The 12,927-nt window shown below is 42.2% G+C and overlaps 1 protein-coding gene across 1 annotated transcript in view; it reads left to right on the forward strand.

Moving 5' to 3' along the window:
- Positions 1-12,619: 12,619 nt before the first annotated feature.
- LOC123770591 (serine protease filzig) overlaps positions 12,620-12,927 on the forward strand; it is a 39,162-nt gene continuing 38,854 nt past the window's right edge. The window contains exon 1 of the mRNA XM_069301778.1: positions 12,620-12,745. Coding sequence (XP_069157879.1) covers positions 12,622-12,745 — 124 coding nt within the window. The 5' untranslated portion in view covers positions 12,620-12,621. The remainder of the gene's footprint in view (positions 12,746-12,927) is intronic.

Consider the following 12,927-nt stretch of genomic DNA (forward strand, 5'->3'; position numbering starts at 1 on the left):
CCTATTGGCCCATACGAGGCAGCTCCTATTATAACCACCGAAGGAGATAGTAATAGGAATAAGAAGAGGATAGCAAGGGAGCGTAGAAGACAATGAACAGAAAAAGGGAGAAGAGAGAAAGAAAGGGAAAGAGAAAGAAAGAAATGGAAGGGGGAAAGCTTATGTTAAGTCACGTTTGTTAGAAAGATTAGAGCATTTGAGTATATACTGTGAAAGGGAAGAGTCCACAGCAACAAAGCCAGGACTCAAGTTCATGTTGGGTACATTGTGTAAAAGAGCCGATTCTACAAGACGGCGTCTGTGTACAGTAGAGGCAGGAAAGATTATTTTGGAGGAAGACCAATCAATGGGATGATTAGAATCCCTCACATAGCAGAAGAGAGCATTGTTAGTGTCTGCAGACTTAACACTTCTCTTGTGTTCTTTATACTTCTGAAGTATAACCCTCTGGAGGGTTATACTTCAGCCACGTTATTGTGACTCATCGCTTGCACCTAATATGTATAAACGTCAAGCACTTATATCGGCTGTTAAATGAACTCAAAGTAACTTTATATTCACGTTAAAATAATTTTATATACGTTGCTGGGTTGGCCTTGGGAGTTGTGTTGAGAATGTGCGGTGAAAACTCTCTCCACAGGAGCTGAACGTGCGTCTGGGAAATTCTGTAGAAAGCTAGCATCTTATATATATATATATATATATATATATATATATATATATATATATATATATATATATATATATATATATAGAGGTTCGAAACGTTGTGCAAATTATATAAACAAGTGTAATACATTCTATTCTATAGTAAATCACTTCTTTTCTTCACCTTAAAAGTACGAAAATGAGTTTTGGAGAACTCCTATTTCAACTAAGCCCTGATGCTAAGAAAATAGTTAGAGGGATAGAAGCCCTAAACCAGAAAATAATAAATACAGAATATGCGGTCATATTCAATGAAACTTATATATATATATATATATATATATATATATATATATATATATATATATATATATATATATATATATAACCCTCGTTTCCCGGTAAATCTTGTCTCTAAATAAATTTTTGGTTCACAAAATCTAATATTTTTATGGTTTTTATCCATTGTTTCGTGTTGATATATTTTGAACTAAATTTATATCCTCTATTGTTATAAGATGCTAAATATATCAATATACCATCTTCGAGCAAAAGTATTTTTATTTCATTAGGCTTTGGGAAAATATACAAGAGTCCAGTCTCTCTGCCATCTCCGTCAACAGTGTAATTGATTCCGAAGATAACATGATGATCTTGAGAATTCTGAAGATATCATGATGATCTTGGGAATGACATAGTTCCTCTGGGAACTGTGCTTGCATTTTTACCATCAAACAGGTAGCCGCTAGTTTGGTTCTTGTGAATTGAATTGTGAAAATTGTGGGAGATATAACAGATTATATTCTGGTCAGTTGCGAACAGATGTTGATTTTTGAAGTCAAGGTGCTAGGTTAATCTGAATTGGTTCAGCTGAAGAGTTGTTAGGGCCTGTCAATCTCTGGAGGGTTGTTAAGACCTATCAACCTCTGGAGGGTTATTAAGGCTTGTCAACCGCTGGACGGTTATTAAGGCCTGTCAACCTCTGGAGGGTTGTTAAGGCCTATCAACCTCTGGAGGGTTATTAAGGCCTATCAACCTCTGGAGGGGTATTAAGGCCTATCAACCTCTGGAGGGTTATTAAGGCCTATCAACCTCTGGAGGGTTGTTAAGGCCTGTCAACCTCTGGATGGAAATTAAGGTCTATCAACCTCTGGAGGGTTATTAAGACTTATCAACCTCTGGAGGGTTATTAAGGCCTATCAACCTCTGGATGGAAATTAAGGCCTATCAACCTCTGGATGGAAATTAAGGCCTATCAACCTCTGGAGGGTTATTAACGCCTATCAACCTCTGGAGAGTTATTACGGTCTATCTACCTCTACGGGGTTTGAAACCTATAAACTTCTGGAGGGTTATTAAGGCTTATGGAAGGTTATTAAGACTGCTACAAGAATCTACTGACCAATCAGGGAATATAAGTTAGGCTTAAACAGGAACCAAACCTAAATTATACTCGATGTATATGCACAGTGAACCTGATATACATTTAACAACGTGTATCTCTCTATGTATATCTGAAACGTTGATGAAGTCTTCATGTATTCTAGGGAATGAGGAAATATCAGTGATTTCCGTTTAGAAATTCTTGAAGGAATCTCAGAATTAAGCTGAGTTCCTGCGGACAAAGTCAATTTTCTCTTTCTCATATTGTGTTCTGTTCATTTCTAATTTCTCTTTTATTTTCTTACCGAAGAGATTTGTAAATAAGAATTTATAGGAAATTATTTGTTAGGAAAAATAACCTCTCGATTAGAAGCAAAACGGAACAAGTGATTTGGTGATTGAAGCAGTGGTAATGACACAATACTGTATTCCTGTTTGCCAGATTCACGAAAGAACTTACGCAAACACCTACGAGCCTGTACATCTTTTCTCAATCTTTGGCGGCTTTGTTTACAATTATTAAACAGTTAATGAGCTCCGAAGCACCAAGAGACTATTTAGAACAATAACAACAGTTGAATGGGAAGTTTTCATGCTTGTAAACTGTTTAATAAATGTAACCAAAGCCGTCAAAGATTGAGGAAAGCTGTACACGTTCGTAAGTGTTTGCGTAAGTTCTTTCGTGAATCTGGCCCCTGTTTGCCCGTTATTTTGATAGACATGTATCTATTTTGCTAGATACGATAGATATGTGTTGATGTTCTCTATTTCTCAATCACTTAATCATCTTATTTTGCATAAATCCCTGTTGATAGCCTAATTGCTTCTGCAGCATTAGTATCACACTGATAATATCTCTATATAGAGAGAGTGTATCCCCAGACACTAACAGACAAGCAAGACGGCCCGGTTCTCACGGGATGATTCACAGTTCCCACTCGGAAGGCGGAAGATAATAATGTGATATTACCCACTTAAAGTCTGGTCTTCCTCCACACAACATTCTAAGACTTACTAGATTTACTATAGTTGCTCCTCTCACACTCCAAGACTTCCTAGGTTTACTATAGTTGGTCCTCTCACACTCCAAAACTTCCTAGATTTACTATAGTTGCCCCTCTCACACTCCAAAACTTCCTAGATTTACTATAGTTGGTCCTCTCACACTCCAAGACTTCCTAGATTTACTATAGTTGCTCCTCTCACACTCCAAGACTTCCTAGATTTACTATAGTTGCTCCTCTCACACTCCAAGACTTCCTAGATTTACTATAGTTGCTCCTCTCACACTCCAAGACTTCCTAGATTTACTATAGTTGTTCCTCTCACTCTCAAAGACTTCCTAGTTGCTGCTCTCATACTCCAAGACGTCTTAATAACGCCTCTCACTCTCTAAGACTTTTTAGTCCCCTCACTTGTAAACAACATTGGGGTGGGGGGGGGGGGGCTTGTTGTGTGTAGATACCTGTCTGTACTTCCTCATCAGTGTCTTCAGGGAGAGAAAGAGATCTAGCTCCAGGGTTCCGCCTCCCATGCAATGATATAAATCTAGTCGATGCCTCTCGGGGATGCAGATCTGTTTAGTGTATACATGGCGGAAACGCTAATTTATACATGCCAGGGATGTATAAACCCTGTAATTTGTAATTTATATACGGCAGGGATGCTGGAATGTATGATATACATGTTAAGGATGCTGGTCTGTATAGTCTATGGGTCTCTAGGCTAGTCTATCTCATATTTTGAATATGTTTATACCATTCGGCGTTTTCTAGCCTTCTGGCAACTCTCCGTCTCACGCAATGTTGTGCATAGCTTCCATATTAGATTGTATAGTGTTGTCGTTGTTACTTTAGATTCAGCTACTCGGAATAAAAGTGGCAAGTAGCACGGGCTATGGTGAGCCCGTTGTTTGGAGTCACCTGGCACAGGAGCGGGGCTGTAACTGTTATTTAGTGCTTCAGCTCCTTCCTTTAACACTTATGATGCTATCTGGTCCGCCTCCATGACCGTGGACGCGTCCCGATCCTCCAGGCGCGCCCGTCACTTGTTTTATGCTTCTGTTTTGGTAGTAAGGAGGTTTAATTTTTTTTTTCAGGCTTCAGAAATCTACTCGGTGGAAGCCGTTGGTTAGTCAGGGAAGATGGTAGCACACACACACACACACACACACACAGCGGAGGACTCGTAATTCTGTGGCGCGGGTTCGATTCCCGCACCAGGCAGAAACAAATGGGCAAAGTTTCTTTCACCCTGAATGCCCCTTGTTACCTAGCAGTAAATAGGTACCTGGGAGTTAGTCAGCTGTTACGGGCTGCTTCCTGGTGTGTGTGTGTGTGTGCGGTGAGTGTGAAAAAGTAGTTAGTAAACAGTTGATTGACAGTTGAGAGGCGGGCCGAAAGAGCAAAGCTCAACCCCCGTAAACACAACTAGGTGAATACACACACACACACACACACACACACACACACACACACACACACACACACACACACACACACACACTGGTTGACAAATGGAATGCATTAGGAAGTAATGTGGTGGAGGCTGACTCCATACACAGTTTCAAGTGCAGATATGATAGAGCCCAATAGGCTTAGGAATATGTACACACACACACACACACACACACACACACACACACACACACACACACACACACACACACACACACACACACACACACACACACACACAAACACACACACACACAGTAATCATTATGCCTCTTGTGACCGTAGGTAAAAATGCGTACACAACCCTCGTTCGTTCCCCCTGAACAAAGACGCCATTCTGAAGCCTCATATCGACGTTTCCACCATTAGTCAACTAATTGAAATATATAACAAAAACATTTGTGTAATCTCGATAACAAATTTATTTACTAGATTTGTAATTACCCGTTCTAATGATGGAAATAACAGCTGTTAATTCAATGTAATTTATGTAAGTATTCCTAGTCACTTAAATATTGATCTTAAATGTTTATTTTGTAAATGAAACACAAATATGATGTACCAGATCGTGTCCAAATTCGATTCAAGTCAGAGTCGCGGGGAGTGTTCGAACACCGCCGTCATCGGATGAGAACTCTACAGTCGGTCACCTGATTGTGTGTGTGTACTCACCTAGTTGTACTCACCTAGTTGTGTTTGCGGGGGTTGAGCTCTGGCTCTTTGGTCCCGCCTCTCAACCGTCAATCAACAGGTGTACAGATTCCTGAGCCTATTGGGCTCTGTCATATCTACACTTGAAACTGTGTATGGAGTCAGCCTCCACCACATCACCCCCTAATGCATTTCATTTGTCAACCACTCTGACACTAAAAAAGTTCTTTCTAATATCTCTGTGGCTCATTTGGGCACTCAGTTTCCACCTGTGTCCCCTTGTGCGTGTTCCCCTTGTGTTAAATAGACTGTCTTTATCTACCCTATCAACCCCCTTCAGAATCTTGAATGTGGTGATCATGTCCCCCCTAACTCTTCTGTCTTCCAGCTAAGTGAGGTTTAATTCCCGTAGTCTCTCCTCGTAGCTCATACCTCTCAGCTCGGGTACTAGTCTGGTGGCAAACCTTTGAACCTTTTCCAGTTTAGTCTTATCCTTGACTAGATATGGACTCCATGCTGGGGCTGCATACTCCAGGATTGGCCTGACATATGTGGTATACAAAGTTCTGAATGATTCTTTACACAAGTTTCTGAATGCCGTTCGTATGTTGGCCAGCCTGGCATATGCCGCTGATGTTATCCGCTTGATATGTGCTGCAGGAGACAGGTCTGGCGTGATATCAACCCCCAAGTCTTTTTCCTTCTCTGACTCCTGAAGAATTTCCTCTCCCAGATGATACCTTGTATCTGGCCTCCTGCTCCCTACACCTATCTTCATTACATTACATTACATTGTGTGTGTGTGTGTGTACAGGTTCCTGAGCCTATTGGGCTCTATCATATCTACACTTGAAACTGTGTATGGAGTCAGCCTCCACCACATCACTGCCTAATGCATTCCACCTGTTAACTACTCTGGCACTGAAAAAATTCTTTCTAACGTCTCTGTGGCTCATGTGGGTACTTAGTTTCCACCTGTGTCCCCTTGTTCGCGTCCCTCCAGTGCTGAAGAGTGTCTTTTCCACCCTGTCAATTCCACTGAGAATTTTGTAGGTGGTTATCATGTCTCCACTTACTCCTCTGTTTTCCAGGGATGTGAGGTTCAGCTCCCTTAGCCTTACCTCGTAGCGTCATGTGTGTGTGTGTGTGTGTGTGTGTGTGTGTGTGTGTGTGTGTGTGTGTGGTCACCTATCATTAACTACCTATCACTTACCAATCAGTAACTACAAGGAAGTGAGGTCTTAAATGTCCCGCCCACCATAGCCTTGTCGTACCTGTTGCCATATAACAAAATTTGACGTTCAATTTCTTTGTCGAATTTGGCCTTTAAAGTTGTGGATGGAGGTGGCTTCCACAACTTGCTCTTTCAGTGCATTCCACTTGTTGACCAGCCGTAAAGGATTCAATTAGTTCCTTACATTCCTTCGACTAATTTCAGTTTCTTGTAAGACTGCCATCGTATAACCATTTTTCACATTTTCATATAAGTGAAAATCCATTAAATACCTGTTATTGATTTAGAGAACAAAGTACCTAGTAACATGATACACGCTGGATCGTTAGTTTGTTTCAAGCGCAGGAGAGACACAAGAAAAGGTTTAGAAGGGTAAAAATAGGAGCATCCTATTATAAGATGATAGGCTTTCTGCAGTTACCTCAATTCTGTAATAATAATAACAATAATAATAATAATATTAATAATAACAAAAAATTATTGATTTAAAAGTACATATATATGACACATGATACAGTGGAAAATTCGTAGGTATGAAGTGTACCTTACATAAAGACATTAATATGCAGAACGGCTATGGTAGGGCAGTGGTAATGGACCCCATACCCATCCTGTGGGTGGTAGTGGACCCCATACCCATCCTGTGGGTGGTAGTGGACCCCATACCCATCCTGTGGGTGGTAATGGACCCCATACCCATCCTGTGGGTGGTAGTGGACCCCATACCCATCCTGTGGGTGGTAGTGGACCCCATACCCATCCTGTGGGTGGTAGTGGACCCCATACCCATCCTGTGGGTGGTAATGGACCCCATACCCATCCTGTGGGTGGTAGTGGACCCCATACCCATCCTGAGGGTGGTAGTGGACCCCATACCCATCCTGTGAGTGGTAGGGGACCCCATCCTGTGGGTGGTAGTGGACCCCATACCCCTCCTGTGAGTGGTAGTGGACCCCATACCCATCCTGTGGGTGGTAGTGGACCCCCATACCCATCCTGTGAGTGGTAGTGGACCCCATACCCATCCTGTGGGTGGTAGTGGACCCCCATACCCATCCTGTGAGTGGTAGTGGACCCCCATACCCATCCTGTGAGTGGTAGTGGACCCCATACCCATCCTGTGGGTGGTAGTGGACCCCATACCCCTCCTGTGAGTGGTAGTGGACCCCATACCCATCCTGTGGGTGGTAGTGGACCCCATACCCCTTCTGTGAGTGGTAGTGGACCCCATACCCCTTCTGTGAGTGGTAGTGGACCCCATACCCATCCTGTGGGTGGTAGCGGACCCCCATACCCCTCCTGTGGGTGGTAGTGGACTCCATACCCATCCTGTGGGTGGTAGTGGACCCCATACCCACAAATCAACGTACAAATTCCTCTAAGGCCCAAAAACTCTATCCACAGGTCTTCAGTGAGGGTTCGGGCAATTTAGTACAGTAGTTTCATGACGCAGGGAACGCTCGAGGGAACGGAATGCTTAATCAAGTGTCAGTTTGGGAAATCTGTCCACGTTTGGACGTGGCGAGTTTGGCCAACATTTGCGTCTGGGGGAAGGGCGTCTCAGTTATTAATACGGACTCTCCACAGAGCCGGCTCTCTACAGGAGCCAGCTCTTCACAGGAGCCGGCTCTCTACAGGAGTCGGCTCTCTACAGGAGTCGACGCTGAGAGTAACGACAGCTGCACTTCCGGAAGCACCGGTAGAGTAATGGGAGTCATCAACGTATAAGCGGCTTGGTAGACTGAGCGTCTATTGAACGCAAGCATCAATCATCAATCCACTTTGCTGCCATTGTAGTAGTGGGCTTCGTTGCGGGGAGACGAAGCGTAGGTGTATACACAATAGGGTGACCTCGTTCGATCCTCCTCCTTCCCTATGGGGGTTATGTAAAAGAGTAACGCTAATTCAACGGTAAATTATCGTTAGCAACGTTAATTCAAAACTCTTTTGTTTACGGGTTTTTTCACATCTGAAAAAATAAAGAAAACGGCGAACTGAAACGTTGTCTCTTCCCGTTATTTTCAGGTGTGGGTTGGGTGTCTAATTTTCAGGTGTGTGGGTCGGGTATCTATCTAATATTCATGTGTGTATGGGTTGAATGTCTATCAAGGTGTCTGCCTCACTTCTGAGTGACTTCCATCTCTTAACTACTCTGTCACTGACAATAACTTTATAGTCTTATAAAACGGAGTCTGAATATGCAAATTTTAGTTTATCTTTATAAACATTGTAAAACTGACACATTTTAGTATGCTGACTCTCCATAAAGAAAGATTAAGAAACGCCTGTGAAGAGTTTAGGAGTGAGTTTGCCCAAGCACTTTTTTTTACAATTTATAAAGGCATTTATTTCACTCTTACTCCAGTAAACATGAGGCCAGAAATTATCTCAATTTGCATAGTTTGCATAGATAAAACGTCATTACGCAGTAATCGAACCTATTTGGTTTTAACCTTGCATTTTAAAGTCAGATTAGACGTTAAATCGACGTTGTTTGCTCACTATTACCCGTTGAAGGGATGTTAACTCATCCTCGGTGGAAGATGAATTGTTGAATGAGAGTGAATAAGTAAACGATGAGTGAGTGAGTGAGAAAGAGAGTGCGAGGGAATGAATAACAGGCAGAAAGGTGGCTGGCGGCGGTCGGCCAGTGAGTATACCAGCGTATAACGGTCCTCCTGGCTACCTACCAGCTGCCTCGGCCGTTATACCTAGGTTATTTCGCGTTGTTATAATTGCTATTACCGCCGTTGTTAATGTTGCTGTTATTACCGTTGTTCTTCGGGCGTTACTGTTGATACAACAGCTTCTAAAGCTCCCTCTGTTACTGTTCTGTTGCTCTGTGTAACAAACTCCCCCAAGGTCAGGTTTGGCAAGTCATCTGTTATTCTCTTCAGTAACCGTTACTTCTTTGGTGTCATGGGTTCCTTTTGGTGGTTTCTGTACCTTTGGTGTCATGGGTTCCTTTTGGTGGTTTCTGTATCTTTGGTGTCATGGGTTCCTTTTGGTGGTTTCTGTACCTTTGGTGTCATGGGTTCCTTTTGGTGGTTTCTGTATCTTTGGTGTCATGGGTTCCTTTTGGTGGTTTCTGTACCTTTGGTGTCATGGGTTCCTTTTGGTGGTTTCTGTATCTTTGGTGTCATGGGTTCCTTTGGTGGTTTCTGTACCTTTGGTGTCATGGGTTCCTTTGGTGGTTTCTGTACCTTTGGTGTCATTTCCTATGGTGGTTTCTGAACCTTTGGTGTCATGGGTTCCTTTTGATGATTTCTGTACCTTTGGTGTCATGGGTTCCTTTGGAGGTTTCTGAACCTTTGGTGTCATGGGTTCTGATGGTGGTTTCTGTACCTTTGGTGTCATGGGTTCCTTTGGTGGTTTCTGTACCTTTCGTGTCATTTCTTATGGTGGTTTCTGTACCTTTGGTGTCACCGGTTTTTATAGTGTTTCTTTTAGTCTAAATTGTTTTAGTTATTTTTGCACTTACGACGGATGTTAATTTAACAGATATTACGCGTCTGGTATGATATCTGTCTGTTATATTAGAAATTCACTAATCATCTGTTTGACTGTTAATCTAACTGTGTCGTAAAAGTATTTTGTAGATATTTATCTATCAGAATGTTCGGTAATATGTTTATTGTTTGTGATGTGTGTCTATGTATGTATTAACACGATGTACTGAACGGGGTGAGAATAGCTTGAGCTACCTCATCCCTTTGTGTGTATTTTACCTCAATAAACTTATTTCAATTTCAATTTCAATTTCAATCTGACTGTGTTGTCTGTCTGTCTGTATGTCTGTATATCATGTCTGTGTCGTCTGTCTGTCTGTCCTTTTCTCTACGCTCTGAATAATAATTCATTTTTTATGAGAGATGTGTTATCTTGTTACTGATAAATTTAAGATTTCTGACACAAGGGATCAATTATTAACATTATCATTATTAAATAACTAATGTGAAATTATTTTCTGATTGATTAATTTTCCATAGCAAGACTTATAAACGTGAACTAGAATTAACATGACAAAGATAACGTTGAAAATATTGAAAAAAGGTCCAAAATGGCTGTTATGTCATTTATTCCCTAAAAACCAAACGCCAATAAAGCCGCAGTAGCTTTTGTTGACTTTGGGCTCACCAGAATTTATTATTAATCAAACTCTAGTTCTAAGTAACTGAATCGGAATTAATATGAAACTAATAACAACAAAATTAGACGTTGCTACAACACCTGGCAATTACAACAACCAATATAGCAAGTTGTGACAATGTCTAATGATATACATCTTGTTACAAACGTTCATGTGACACAATTTAATTACACGCAATTTATAATGTTAGGATGCTATCTATCGACGTTGGGTATTTAAAACTTATTTTTGAAATACTTGATAGATGTATATACTCTTTTGATAGATGTATATACTCTTTTGATAGATGTATATACTCTTTTGATAGATGTATATACTCTTTTGAGTTATACCCTACTTACCGGTGTTTATATATACTGAGAGTTTACGTCAAGGACTAAGGTATATTTGCTGGTATACCTTAAATGGTCAGTAAGTATTGTGGTGGCCTTAATAACCCTCCAGAGGTTGATAGGTCTTGATAACCCTCCAGAGGTTGATAGGTCTTGATAACCCTCCAGAGATTGATAGGTCTTGATAACCCTCCAGAGGTTGATAGGTCTTGATAATCCTCCAGAGGTTGATATGTCTTGATAACCCTCCAGAGGTTGATAGGTCTTGATAACCCTCCAGAGGTTGATAGGTCTTGATAACCCTCCAGAGGTTGATAGGTCTTGATAACCCTCCAGAGGTTGATAGGTCTTGATAACCCTCCAGAGGTTGATAGGTCTTGATAACCCTCCAGAGGTTGATAGGTCTTGATAACCCTCCAGAGGTTGATAGGTCTTGATAACCCTCCAGAGGTTGATAGGTCTTGATAACCCTCCAGAGGTTGATAGGTCTTGATAACCCTCCAGAGATTGATAGGTCTTGATAACCCTCCAGAGGTTGATAGGTCTTGATAACCCTCAAGAGATTGATAGGTCTTGATAACCCTCCAGAGGTTGATAGGTCTTGATAACCCTCAAGAGATTGATAGGTCTTGATAACCCTCCAGAAGTTGATAGGTCTTGATAACCCTCCAGAGGTTGATAGGCCTTAATAACCCTCCAGAGGTTGATAGGCCTTAATAACCCTCCAGAGGTTGATAAGGTCTTGATAACCCTCCAGAGGTTGATAGGCCTTAATAACCCTCCAGAGGTTAATAGGCCTTAATAACCCTCCAGAGGTTGATAGGCCTTAATAACCCTCCAGAGGTTAATAGGCCTTAATAACCCTCCAGAGGTTGATAGGCCTTGTCTTTGCTCCGACTGTCTGGCTCCCCCCCCCCCCGGGGGGCTATTGTGCTGTTACATGGTTCAACTATATACTGCTTTCTTGTTACAGTGACGTCACGCTGTCACTCTACCAGGCAAGTGTGACGTCACGTTTCAAAACAAAGTCTCCTTCAATAAATCGTCGTTTCATTTTCTTGTAAACGGAGTTAACGACAAATCCTCTTTTCGTTTAGTTCGTTGTTAAAGCCCTTTCAGAACGGAAGGCTCAACGGGTGTCGTTGATCTTTCCAACTTCCGTTGGCCGCCGCTGCTGTTAATTCGCGAGGAGGCGGCTATGTACCGTTGTCCCTGTTAAGAATAACAACAGAAGTATATACCACAGTTATACGCGCCTTGTGGGGACCCCGCTCTGCCCCAGCGTTAGGCGTGGGACGTCTGGTCCAGCTGGACCAACCAGGAACATCTGGACCATCCAGGAACATCTGGAACATCCAGGAACATCTGGACCAACCAGGAACATCTGGAGCATCCAGGAACATCTGGTTCAGATGAACCAACTTATTGTTTTAAATTTAGCTGCTCAGAACGAAATGTCTTTGTTGCACGGACTATGGTGAGCCCGCAGGTAAGCACGTAAACTATATAAGTATAGTTCCTGTAATTATACCTTTATAGGTAAAAAAATAGTCCTATATTGACCAGGAACATTACTTGTATAGATTAAAACCAAGTCTGGTGATAAGGGAAGGAGGGAGGCAGATGGGAGAGGGAAGTCAAGGGGGGAAACTTCTGACCAATCAATAATTATTTCCCTTTCTGTTGTTTCCCGTTGTTTCTCCTGTTTTGGGTGATCACCATTGCCGCTATGCATGCTAACAGTATCTTCCTTTACCGCAGGTGGTGATGGCTGGGCGGATGCAGGTGGCGGCGATGCGGGTGGTGATGGTGTTGGTTCTCCATCACCACTACACCACCACAAGTGCCTCTCCTCTGGCTTCACCTAGCTTCCTCTCCTCCTACTACCCAGGTAGGTGGCCCCCTCCATGTCCCTACTACGTGAGAGAGAGAGATCCGGGAGACATCTCCCGTCACACAGGGTGCAGTCGCACCTCCACAGATCTCCAGTATCATCTTTTGATATTGGTAATGGCTCAAAAGGACCACCACTTAAGGGATATTCATGCCCGTGCCACCTCTTGGGTGGCTTAA

The sequence above is a fragment of the Procambarus clarkii genome, chromosome 46 (genome assembly GCF_040958095.1).
Source record: "Procambarus clarkii isolate CNS0578487 chromosome 46, FALCON_Pclarkii_2.0, whole genome shotgun sequence".
Taxonomy (NCBI): Eukaryota; Metazoa; Arthropoda; class Malacostraca; order Decapoda; family Cambaridae; genus Procambarus; species Procambarus clarkii.